Raw genomic sequence first — 13,619 nt, 5'->3', positions numbered from 1 at the left:
TGATTTTGTCTTCCCTTTAGCCATGACTGGTTGGACTTAGAACTCTCAAATTTGATGTAACCTAAGCAATGATGCTTGACTTTGTTATCGAGATTTACATTCTGGTTGGTTTGAACATCAGGCAAGAAATGTTCATATATCATTCTAGATCTGAAAAGTTTATCGTTTTTTACTTGCCCCTTGTCTAAACATGATTGAATATTTGCATTAGAAGTACTACAATCATTACTGTCAAACCCTTGCCCAGTTCTATCATCGACTGGTTTTTTCAATTCATGCATCTTCTCTATGGAAGTAGAGACTTGTTCCAAGAGTTAACTAGGAGTGTCAACGGTTTGTTTTCATTCAACGTTTCTTGGAACATTCTCTGCATATCATCATTCTCAACTGCTAACAGATTAACTTTTACTTTCAGACCGTCAACCTCTTTTCGATGCAAACAGCTAGAATTGATTGATTTATCTTTCAAGTTTTTGCTTCTTGTATAGGATTCATGGAATAATTGCGAGAATCATTTGTTCTCTTGCCATGTCATCCAGTGCCATGACAAGATCTGTAACGACACATACTACTTTACCACTTAAAGCATGCGGAAAATAAAATTTTCTATTTATTTAAATTAATAATTCTTAACTTTAAACTTAATAATTACCTAATTAATATTTTCAAAAATTACAATAAATAAACTCAAGAAATTCAAAAACTACATATTTAAAAATTCAAATATTGATTATTTTAAGGCATAAAAATTATTAATCTCAAACATCCATAAAATATTTCAAAGCGTACCTAAAAGTAATTTGTTTCCCAACCATAAGTAAAATAAAATAATCAGAGTCTAAAGAAATTTTAACATCCAAAAGACTCATAAACTGCAAGGCCATCGGACGTGCACTGCCTACTGTCCGAGCTCTCTCACTCGTCATGGCCTCCGGCCTCCTCAACAATATCATCTACATCAATTAAGTCTAGTGAGTCTAAAGACTCAGCATGCATAAACTTTGAGTAGCAAATACTACATAATAAAGAAAACCATGCAAATTAAACATAATTGATACGTGAAATAACTTAGACATAAATAAATATGACGTGACGTCCCTGCATAAATAATACCATAAAATGTGCTTCGTACTTGACATAACATAAATTTAATCATTTTGCGTAGAGTTCTGCTCATTGAAATGTGGCACCATAACATATTTTTTTGATCAAACTAACACCACAGCGCTTGTCCGATAAGGATCACCACAGTCCTCGGACTGCATATCCACTACCAATCATAAAATATAAGTTGGAAAGGTCCCCGGACACATTTTTCGGCTTCCAAACCCGTACATGCATAATTTTGCCACAAGACAACTTACATACATCAAAAATAATATTTTAGCATGTTATATTTATTTACGAATGTCATGGACCTGCTGCCACCACTTATAACTTACAACTCAAAACAGCCCATAAGCTTGCATCTTACTCGTACGACTCTCGAATTAAATCAAGCGACTTACGACTTACCCCACGACTCGGGACTTGACTAAAATTTGACCAGAAACCTAACTCACTGTCCATACCCTTAGAATCACCTCTGAAACAGCCCCAAGCCATCTCGAAATAACACAAGCAATTCTAGGCCATTCTAGACTCTATTCGGTCTATTTTTAACACGTTCGAGTTCCATACGACTCCAAAGATATTTTCAAATAAGTAGACCATAAAAAATTATTTCTATTGAAATCTGATATATGTCGGCAATGTTCAATTAACTAGAAAGTAAGTGATGAACAAAAGAAGAGAAGAAAGCAAAACATATACCCCATTGTATGTCTCGCAAAGGATATGCACGTTTTGCCGACGAAATAGTAAGTATGATTTTAATAAATCTGTCTACATACATATTTTTTGTAGGCAGATGAGTAGTGACGTGTATTTGAAAATTGATGCAATGAAAAAAGCTATAATGTTGTTACTTAACGGTGAATCCCTACCTCAGCTGTTTATCACTATTGTTCGATATTTTTTGCCTTCTGATGACCACACTGTTCAGAAACTCTTAATGTTTTACTTGGAAATTATTGAGAAAGTTTGCAGAACAAATAAGGCAGAGAAAGGGAGTTAATTCGGAAAGTTTATTAAATCCATGCTATGTGATTTATAAATTTGTTGATATCATACATATTGTTTGTAGGCAAATGAGTTATGTGACGATGATGAGTTAAATCGAGCAATTATGTGGAAGAAAGGACGGGTCAATAAGAAGGGTCAATATGAAGGCGATGAGTTGAAATCGGCAATAGAAAAGATTGTAAGAAAACAATACATGAAAATGAATAATTTTTATTCATTATTACTGTTTTTAGTAATTATCTTGTTCTTTTGTGCATGACAGGATGATTATGTGCAACAAAAACTCGAGGGTACTTTGCAATTTGAAGAGGGAAAAAATGATATCCTTACGAAAGCACTGGATTCACATGAACATGCTGGTTGTGTGAGAGGTGTTGGAGGTCATATCACTCAAAGCATCTACTTTAATATTAGTATAATATGGAAGAGTCCTCTTGTTGATGACCATATAATCCTTAATCAAAAGAAAGATTTGATGGAGGCGAAGATATTAATCTCAGAACAAGATGCACACATCGCAGAACAAAATGCACGCATATCAGATCAAGATGCACGCATACAGAGACTTGAATAAATGTTCAAAAAGGGTGCAAGCAACTTTGAGATTGAAGAAAAAGGTAGTTGCTCGGTAAATTTGCATCCCACGAGTGACGATAAAATCAAAAGAGTGTCTCGAACTATGCAACTTCGAATGATAATGACGTGAAAGCTTTGAGCTATGTTGATTTTTTGTAGGTAAATATTTAATTGTGGTTATATTACTTTGTAGTATTTTATTAGGATTGAATCTGGCTAAATTCTGGTTGTATTAGCTTTGAGCAATGAAAAAGATAGCCGATTATTGCAATTGTCAATGACTATGATTTGTATCAATTTATAACTTGATTATTTGTCTTCTAGGGTAAGCCGGTTGCGTTGGCATTGGAATCTAGGGCCAATATTGTTGCCTAAAGTACAATTGTCCATGTCAATGCGGCTGATAAATTATTTCATGGTGTTCCATTACCCATGAGTTGCATGCACGTATCCATTGATAATGCTGTGAACAAATTATCACATTTGCCATTTTCAATTCCAAATGAATGTGATATTGTTGGTGATGCTACCAGCACACTTGGTAGTAATGCAAGATGAGGTAAATGTCATATTATATTTAAATTTAAATTATCATAAAGAATTCAATATTGCAGCTAACATGTGTACATTTTCGATGTTTAGAAGCTTCAAAGGAAGAAAAATGTTGACCGCATAAATAACCTTGGTTTGTCTTCAAGTGTGCCAAGATCTTTACATCTATTGTATTCTTATTGTAAACGTGCTCTAGACGATGAACAAAATCTATCACTGGTTTTTTATCATGATTTCTTTAACGAGGATTACGAACTACTTGTGCACCTTGAAGACATCATTCCTTTCTATAATTTGGATCCAATATCTTCCAATTGTATAGTTGTGTACATGTGGTAAGTCTTCTTCTTTTGTTTGTTACCACTTATGATGTATAAACTTCATTAATTTAGCATATTCACATTATTCTGTTTGAAATTGTAGACATCTTTATAAAAAGATGAAAAAAGATAACAAGACCGACAAGTTTTGATTTGTGAATCCACACACGATCCCATACATTCCATATGTGACCAAACTTGACAAAAACGGTAAAATCGAACACTTGAATGAAAGAGCGAGTGTTTTGGCCGACAGCCTGAGTGGTGCATGAAATCAACTAGTTTTGGTGCCACATAATGTTGGGTGAGTAAAAATTACAATATCAGATTTAATTTATTTTCTCGACAGTTTATTGAATTGTATACACTAATTATGTGTTATGTGCGTAGTTACCATTGGATTCTCACTGTCATCGATCCTTACAAGGAGATGGTTTATTTTTTGGATTCACTTAGTCATTGAAACCGTTACGATGACTGGAAATATGTGGTGGATATGTAAGTTAATATTTTGTTTTTATGTCAAATTTAATTTAGTGAATAAAACAATCATATGTTGACTGTTACTGATGTATGAAGGAGTGTAAGATTGTTTAATTCAAACAAGGAAAGGAAATGGAAAAAACAAGCTATATGGGAAGTAGTAAAGGTATGCATGTGTACTTGTCATTAATTAACGTTTATTTCAATTTTTGTATCAATCACTAACAATTTTTTTTAAACATAGGGTTCTCGACAACTAGATGCAAAACAATATGGTTTTTATGTTATGAGATTTTATGAGAGAAATGATTGAAAAAAATGATACCAGTGAGAAGGACTCACTATCTTCAATTGTAATATTCGACATATTCTCAATATTCACAAATAATTGTGTATTTCTCATTTTTCAATGTCTTTATTGATTTTTTTTTTATTAATATTATCATTGTTTTTGTTCAAAGTTCATGAAAACAGAGTACTCTAAGGAAGAAATTGATGAAGTGTGATCTGAGTGGGCGGAATGCATACAAGATTATATTTACGAATAGGTATGCAAAGTATTGATGAAGTGCTTTGTGTTAGAATGACCCAAATCAATCATTTTTCTATTTTCTTCAGTAAATGATGCCCCTGAGCACATATTCTGGTCATGATAGTAAATAGTCTAAATCATACGAACATTCTGCTCATGATCTTGAACTGTATATTTGGTAACAATCCCAGGTAGGTTGACGAAACAGAGCTTGTGAATATTGGTCCCGTTTTTATTTTCTCTGTTTTTGAGGTTTATTTGTTCTAAACAGTCAGACTTGTGGTTCCATATGCATTTGTAGTGTAATATCTCTGTATTTAAAACTTTGTTTTTTTATAGCACTCTCGCACCTCGTATCCTTCTCTTTTTTGTTTTTCCTTTTTCTTGCTTTTTCTCTCTGTTTAGCCAACAAGAATATGCAGTTCGTCTCTGTTTTCTTTTGGGTTTTCTCAGTACGTAATTGGAAGGAATATTTTGTATTCATTTTCTCAAAGAAAACGATGTCATGGGCTGTACCTGTAATAAGTTGGGTGATGCTAAGTTGATTTTCATAGGTTTTGGAGGTTTTGAATTACGGCAATTAAATTATTGCTCATCGAGGGATTTTTGTCAACAATATTAACATCACATTAAAAAAATGATTTTTTGTGAGTTTTCAGATGCTTTTTATTAGGTTTAGGGCAATGAAATAGTTTTCAGATCTTTATTCAGTAGAAAATCTAAACTCTACAAAAATAATGTTCAATTATCCATCCACTAAATGTTACAGTCCGGAATTGTATTGCTTGCTAGCGGCATGTATTATCTTGAGGCCTTTCTACCAAATGGTGTATTTGTGAAACAACTTTAAAGATATCTGAATTATAATGGATACATATTGTGAGGAGGTGATGCACGATTGCATAATTAAGCTCAAATGTTGTTTTCATTGTTTGAGTCTTCCAACTTAAGATTGAATATGAACTTTTCAGACCTTTTTCGTGAGTCTGTTGCATCTTGTTCGTGTAGAATTTGGTGGGTGAAGTTAACAAGTTAAAAAGTTTCATACAGCTATTGTAGTGTCGTTAACTTATATCGTTTCAACTGAAACTCTGGATGAAAGAAGATTGATTAATGTACTTTTTGTCCCGTTATTTTTTTACCATGATGAAATGAATACTTCCCAACAAAGATTTAGCTTGGTAAATTTGAGGTTTATTTGTTCTAAACAGTCAGACTTGTGGTTCCATATGCAGTTGTAGTGTAATATGTCAGTATTTAAAACTTTTTTTTATAGTACCATTATGACAACCATGACTCTTTTCATTGATAACTTTAGAAGTTAGACTTCAGTTTCACATTAGTTCTAGCTTCCTAGAACATAAATGTTATTGTACATCAGAAACATTAGTTTTATACAACTATTTTGTTTCTTCATACAGGCTGTATATCGGAAAATTGGGAATATATTTTTTTGAACAACCATTCAAAAAGCAACGACATCATCACAAAGTAAGTGTACTCTTAATCATGTCAATATTCTTTGTCTTTGTATGTAGTCTAGTGTTGTGATTGTCTTTGTTGATTATTTGAGCAGTGCAATTGGATACTGTCAAAGCTAGGCTGCAAAATCTGGGTTCAGTTTGATATCATTAACTAATTTGATATGTTGTATACTGTAAAATCCAGGATTTTAGATTGATAATATTTTGTACCAAGATTTGCAAGATTTTCGAAATGGAATGGATAATTTTATCTTGAGCATTATTTGGAACTCAAGAATTTAAATAATATCGTTTATATCTCGGAATTTGAGATATGCAGAATTATACCGGATATAGATATAAGATTTGATATACCTGGATAAAGATTTAAGCAGGAAGATAATGCAATCTTGGATTACAAATCTTGAAGTAGATATCATAGGATTTTCGAAAAAATTGAAGGATTTAGGGAGGATTTTCGAAATTGATGAGATATAGGGAAAAGTCTACACGATAAAATACAGGCTTGGGAAAATTTTAAAAGTTTAACTATCAGGATTTTTAAGAAAAAAATATCAAAATCTTATATTGGAAAAATACCACTAAATTTCGAGTTTAGGTAGGGAAATTTTGGGATTTAAGAAATATAATTGGTGTCACGCCCCGAGATCGGGGTTGGTCGACACCGACGTTGTTCATCAATCACACAATCGAAAAACAACCAGCCTCGTAGAACAGTATAAACCGAAACCAGTTTATTTCATAAATTCGCAAAATTTGAACATTTGTCTTTACAACGGAAAATAAATAAATGCGGAAACGTTTTACAAATAAAAAAAATACGAAAATTCTAAATCCGAATACTACAATTCTCGAAATTTATCACCAGCCCCAGAATTGTTCTGACTCTTCTTCCTCAACCTGCTCTTCGGATTTATCTGGGGAGGGAGTAAGGGGTGAGTATTTTGGGAAATACTCAGCAAGTGGGGGCCGTTCGAGTACACAACAACATGCATATAAAATTTCGAAATACATACACACACCATGCATAATTTGACTCATATCACATTCCTATCATTGACCTGACACTGAGATTCCTCTACTTTCAATGGTTTACTGAATTCAGTCCCTAATTTTTATTCCTCTAAGGGGGCGAGGCCGAATCGGTTATATCCCCACCGTATGAGGGTCATATCATAGTTGGGATTCCCTCCCATATCAAGTTGAATCCTCATAGTGTCAACATAAAACCCATGCAGCAATCATAACCAGAAGGGGGGTAGAAGAAGAATTGTACTCGACCGAAATTTCAAAAAACGAAAATGCATACACAGAAATTACACATTTAAAACAAGCCCACTTACCTTAAATTCTTGAGGATAAAAACGTGAAAACCTCGGGATTCTTGCACTGGAATTTCGAAAATTCCTCTTCGGCGACTGAACTGCGGCAGCGCTTCGCGGCTCTCGAGAATCCTAAGAAAACTAGGGGAGAAACTCGAAAAACTGGAGTAGAAAATGGTGTGAATTTTCGAGTTATAGGCCCTCCTATTTATAGGGGTTGGCTGCTATCTCGATCGAGTTTATCCGCGCGTTTGAATTGAATCAAATCTTCATCTAGAATCGTGATCTAAATCTAAATATTTATCCCTGATCCTGGATGATAAATTTCGAAATCTTGATATCCTTCCCTTGGATAAATTTCGAAATTATGCTATGTCCAGCCTGAAAAATTTTGACTTCTGTGTCTAATTTCCAATATTCGGTAGACTTTTTATTTCCCAATTATATTTCTTAAATCCCAAAATTTTCCTACCTAAACTCGAAATTTAGTGGTATTTTTCCAAGATAAGATTTTGATATTTTTTCTTAAATATCCTGGTAGTTAAACTTTTAAATTTTTCCCAAGCTTGTATTTTATCGTGCAGACTTTTCCCTATATCTCAACAATTTCGAAAATCCTCCCTAAATCCTTCAATATTTTCGAAAATCCTATGATATCTACTTCAAGATTTGTAATCCAAGATTGAATTATCTTCCTGCTTAAATCTTTATCCAGGTATATCAAATCTTAGATCTATATCCGGTATAATTTTGCATATCTCAAATTCCGAAATATACACGATATTATTTAAATTCTTGAGTTCCAAATAATGCTCAAGATAAAATTATCCATTCCATTTCGAAAATCTTGCAATGGTACAAAATATTATCATGATAAAATCTAAAATCCTGGATTTTACAATTGGGAAATAAAAAGTCTACCGAATATTGGAAATTAGACACAGAAGTCAAAATTTTTCAGGCTGGACATAGCATAATTTCGAAATTTATCCAAGGGAAGGATATCAAGATTTCGAAATTTATCATCCAGGATCAGGGATAAATATTTAGATTTAGATCACGATTCTAGATGAAGATTTGATTCAATTCAAACGTGCGGATAAACTCGATCGAGATAGCAGCCAACCCCTATAAATAGGAGGGCCTATAACTCGAAAATTCACACCATTTTCTACTCCAGTTTTTTCGAGTTTCTCCCCTAGTTTTCTTAGGATTCTCGAGAGCCGCGAATCGCTGCCGCAGTTCAGTCGCCGAAGAGGAATTTTCAAAATTCCAGTGCAAGAATCCCGAGGTTTTCACATTTTTCTCCTCAAGAATTTAAGGTAAGTGGGCTTGTTTTAAATGTGTAATTTCGGTGTATGCATTTTCGTTTTTTTTTGAAAAAATTCAGTCGAGTACAATTCTTCTTCTACCCCCTTCTGGTTATGATTTCTGCATGAGTTTTATGTTGAAACTGTGAGGATTCAACTTGATATGAGAGGGAATCCCAACTATGATATGACCCTCATACTGTGGGGATATTACCGATTCGGCCTCGCCCCCTTAGAGGAATAAAAATTAGGGACTGAATTCAGTAAACCATTGAAAGTAGAGGAATCTCAGTGTTAGGTCAATGATACGAATGTGATATGAGTCAAATTATGCATGGTGTGTGTATGTATTTCGAAATTTTTTATGCATGTTGTTGTGTACTCGAACGGCCCCCACTTTCTGAGTATTTCCCAAAATACTCACCCCTTACTCTCCTCTCCCCAGATAAATCAGAAGAACAGGTTGAGGAAGAAGAGTCGGAACAATTCTGGGGTAGTGATTTCGAGATTTAGTCTTAGCCATGTTCTCATTATTTTCGAATTTTAGCAGTTTAATTTTCATGTAAAACGTTTCCGCATTTATTTATTTTCCGTTGTAAAGACAAATGTTCAAATTTTGCGAATTTATGAAATAAACTGGTTTCGGTTTATACTGTGCTACGAGGCTGGTTGTTTTTCGATTGTGTGATTGATGAACAACGCCGGTGTCGACCAACCCCGGTCTCGGGGCGTGACATTTAAGTGGTATCAGAGCCGCCAGGTTCATAATCCGGGTGGGAAAAGATTTTTTTTTCGGAAAAAAAAAAAACGAAAAATTTTCGGACGAATTTTTAATCGGGACCGACGCTATTCCCTCCGAAACGGCCCAACGATCGAGACTCACGACCCTAAAGTCGTGAGGTAGGGGTCCAAATCGCGAAAATCCTTCGTTTAGGCCTCCAAAACGTCGTTTTTTCCGTTTTAGGAAAAGTTTTGTAACCCTTATAACTTTTCATAGGAAACTCCGAATTCGATTCCGTCAACTGTTCTGGAATCCTCTCGACATATGCTTCGAATCCATGTGTCTTTCTCAAAACTTTCCATTTTTGAAATTTCCGAAAATTTTGATTATTTTCGTATATTTGACTCTATATAACCTTGAAATTTTTATTCTGTCCTATTTGTGATATTCTAAGCATTTTCTTTTTATTTTTTTTCAGGAAATGGCTCGTTTTCGTGTCACTGCTCGTAAGAAAGTAACTCGATTACCCATAGGGAGACTATTCAGTTGGATTACCACCAGCATTGCACGCGCGCTCAGGCTGCTATACATTTAAAGGAATTTGCTATAGGACACCAGGATAGGACTAACAGGAGGCTGAGAGTTAGTAATCTTGAGAGGAGGCAACAAGTGGAAAATCTGACTACCAAACTGGAGGCAGCAGAGAAAAGAATTGACGAGGTCTTCCAAATGTTCGAGCTCGTTAAAGAACATAACTGCGAACTGCGAGAGTCATTACAAATAACGATGAGTCAAGCCAAGCAAGCTAAGGAGGAAGTGGATAGACGCACCATAGAACTGTCTGAAGCCCGTCAAGCCCGGCTGAGGGATAAGAAAAAAATTGAAGAATCCTGGAATGTGATCATGCAATTATCTGAGAATAACCAAAGGCTATCCAAGGAGGTAGACGAAAGGAAAGCAAAGGAGAGGGAGCTCATCCAGAAGAATGAAACAAACTGCGCACACGCAAGAAATGAATTGAATGACGCGATATGAAAGATTCTGACCCACAGGGAAGAGATTGCTGAGTTGGAATCGGAAAATCAGAGTCTTCATATGCAGTTTGCAGAGTTCTTAGACCCAGAGGTGCCTGAGGATCCCGAGGAGGAAGAAGCCCTACCTGATGTGGCCGAGGGGAATGGAGAGATAGCGGATTAGAAAATTTTAGTGAATCATTCTTAGTAGTTTATTCCCATTGTTGCTACGTTTTCTTTTCTTCAGTACATTTATTTATTTAGATTGGTCATGTTCATTTATTTTCCTGTTTGAGAAGTCAATAAAATATTTTATTTGTTCCATTGATTTAAATTTATTTCTGCGCAATCTATTGCATGAAACCTACTCGTACCAATTTTTAGAACTTGCGAATGTAGGAAATGGCCGGCAGACCCCCAAGGCAAAACCGCAACCCGCGTTACGCTAATGCCGATCGCGAAGAGAGACAGGAGAATCGACAGGAGAATGGACCACCGCCTGCAGTTAATCTAAGCCGAGCTGATCTTATGGCCATAGCCACCATAGTGGCGACAACACTGCAAGGGTTGGGAAACCCAAATGCTAATCAACCACCTCCACCATCACCACCGAATGGAATCAAATTTCATTATGAATCCCTCCGAAAGAACAGATGTCCGATATTCAGAGGGGACGCTGATCCCGAAGTTGGCCAGAGTTGGCTAAAGAGTGTCGAGACTCAGTTAAGGCTTTTGGAAGTTCCCGAGGCACTCAAAGTGGATGTGATTGTGCCTTTCCTGGAAGACAGAGCAGCTAAATGGTGGGAAGCAGTCTCGCCAGCCATGATCGCTGCTGGACCAATCACATAACGAAACTTCCGAGAAACATTTCTGAAACAGTACTATCCGGCAGAGGTCAGATTGCAGAAGTTAAGTGAGTTTGAAAATCTCACTCAAGCTCCAGACATGTCAATGGTGGAATACACCTCCCAGTTAATGCACTTGGGTCTTATGCTCCGGCCATCATGGCGGACGAAGTTTTGAAGCTGCACCGCTTCAAGAGAGGATTAAATAGTAGAATCCAGTCAGCCTTAGCAGTTTATCACCCCGCCAATTTTGCAGATCTTATGGGTGCAGCTATCCGAGCTGAAACCGACATCCGCCGCAGGGAGGGAGAGAATAAGAACAAGCGACCTCATGCCGGTCAGTCTTCTCAGGGCGGTCAGAAGTTCAGAAATCCAAACCAATCAGGTGGACCTTCCTCAGGGCAAAACTTAGCGGCCAACCATCAAGGACCCAAGCCATGCCCGAAGTGCGGTTTCAGACACCCCGGGGAATATCGAAGAGCCAGTGGTGCGTGCTTCGGATATGGGAAAGCATGGCACAGGATCGCAGATTGTCCTACGGCCGCCAACCAAGCAGCTGGGCCCAACAAGGGAACTGGGACGAATGTGGGAGCTAACCCCAACAAAAAAAAAAGAGAATAAGCCTAATGCCAGGGTGTTCGCTATGAACCAAGAAGAGGCGGACGACGCCAATGAAGTCGTATCAGGTACCATCTTACTTCAAAAATTACCTTCTTATGCATTGTTTGACTGTGGTGCTACACACTCTTTTGTGTCAAAAAGGTTTGCTAAGAAATTAGGACTTAAGCCCGAATCTCTAACTGAACCTTTTTGGATAGCCACACCTACGAGTAAGAACATAGAAACTCATGAAATTCACAAGGATTGTAAGATCGGTATTGCTAATCAGACTTTCAGTGCCGACTTGATACAATTGGTTATGGTCGATTTCGACATCATTCTAGGGATGGATTGGTTAGCCAATAATAATGCCATAGTGGACTGTAAAGGGAAAAGAGTTAAGCTCCGAACCCCAAATCAAAAAGAGATCGTGTATCATGGTAAATCCAAGAAACGAAAATCACTCCTTTCCGCTTCCTAGGCATGGAAGGCCATGAAATCCGGAGAAGACATCTACCTAGCAATGATCAACGAAGTGCAAGGAGAAGTCGAAATGAGGATAGAAGACATCCCAATAGTATGTGAGTTCCCGGATGTTTTCCCAGAAGAACTCCCAGGGACAGTTCCTGACCGCGAAGTTTAGTTCGAAATTAATCTGGTTCCTGGTGCAGCACCAATCTCTAAAGCACCTTACAGGATGGCGCCAGCTGAACTCAAGGAGCTAAAAGAGCAACTCCAAGAATTGCTGGACAAAAAACAAATTCGACCTAGTGTGTCCCCATGGGGAGCGCCAGTACTCTTTGTGAAGAAGAAAGATGGGAGTATGAGATTGTGCATTGATTATAGGGAACTGAACAAGATCACTATCAAGAACAAGTACCCTCTTCCAAGAATAGACGATCTATTTGACCAGCTCAAGGGAGCCGCAATCTTTTATAAATTGAATCTGAGGACTGGATACCACCAACTGAAGGTCAGGGCTGAAGATATCTCCAAAACAGCTTTTCGGACAAGATATGGGCATTATGAGTTCACAGTGATGCCTTTTGGGTTGACCAATGCGCCTGTAGCCTTTATGGACCTAATGAACAGAGTGTTCAAACCATTTCTGGACCGGTTCGTAGTGGTATTTATTGATGACATCCTCATTTATTCTCCCAACGAGGAAGAACATGAAGAGCACCTCCGCCTTGCACTACAGACACTGAGGGAGAAAGAGCTATATGCTAAGTTTAAGAAATGTGAGTTCTGGCTTAAGAGTGTATCCTTTTTAGGACATGTGATCTCGGAAGCAGGAGTATCAGTGGATCCCAAGAAAGTTGAGGCAATTACAGAGTGGCCAAAACCTAAGAACGCCACAGACATCAGGAGCTTTCTTGGACTGGCAGGTTATTACAGAAAGTTCGTCGAAGGTTTTTCTTCCATAGCTATACCACTGACTAAGCTCACTCAAAAGAATTCCAAGTTCATCTGGGACGAAGGTTGCGAGAAAAGTTTTCAGACATTGAAAGAAAAACTTGCATCCACGCCAGTGCTAATCTTACCTACTGAAGATAAGGAATTCACCATCTACAGTGACGCATCTATGGAAGGTCTGGGATGCGTACTCATGCAAGAGGGAAGAGTGATCGCCTATGCGTCAAGGCAGTTGAAACCGCACGAAAAGAACTACCCTACGCATAATCTTGAGTTAGCAGCAATTGTCTTTGCCTTAAAAATTTGGAGGCACTACCTCTA

The 13,619-nt window shown here is 37.0% G+C and overlaps 1 protein-coding gene across 6 annotated transcripts in view; it reads left to right on the top strand.

The window, feature by feature from the left end:
• The first annotated feature begins 3,849 nt into the window (after positions 1-3,849).
• The window catches only part of LOC142551112 (uncharacterized), an 87,749-nt gene continuing 77,979 nt past the window's right edge, over positions 3,850-13,619 (top strand). Inside the window, exons 1-5 of one of the 6 annotated variants that reach the window (XM_075660163.1) lie at positions 3,850-4,070; positions 4,152-4,221; positions 4,530-4,603; positions 6,009-6,078; positions 6,164-6,232. In XM_075660163.1, the coding sequence (XP_075516278.1) occupies positions 4,069-4,070; positions 4,152-4,221; positions 4,530-4,603; positions 6,009-6,078; positions 6,164-6,226 (279 nt within the window). In that variant the 5' untranslated portion in view covers positions 3,850-4,068 and the 3' untranslated portion in view covers positions 6,227-6,232. Of the gene's footprint in view, positions 4,222-4,329; positions 4,409-4,509; positions 4,604-6,008; positions 6,238-13,619 lie in introns of those variants that run through there. The other 5 variants (XM_075660161.1, XR_012821489.1, XR_012821488.1 and 2 more) reach the window with 5 other exon arrangements.

This window comes from Primulina tabacum, chromosome 7, assembly GCF_025594145.1.
Source record: "Primulina tabacum isolate GXHZ01 chromosome 7, ASM2559414v2, whole genome shotgun sequence".
Taxonomy (NCBI): domain Eukaryota; kingdom Viridiplantae; phylum Streptophyta; class Magnoliopsida; order Lamiales; family Gesneriaceae; genus Primulina; species Primulina tabacum.
Note: the sequence above shows the minus strand (reverse complement) of the source record. Positions and strands in the feature narration are given on the sequence as shown.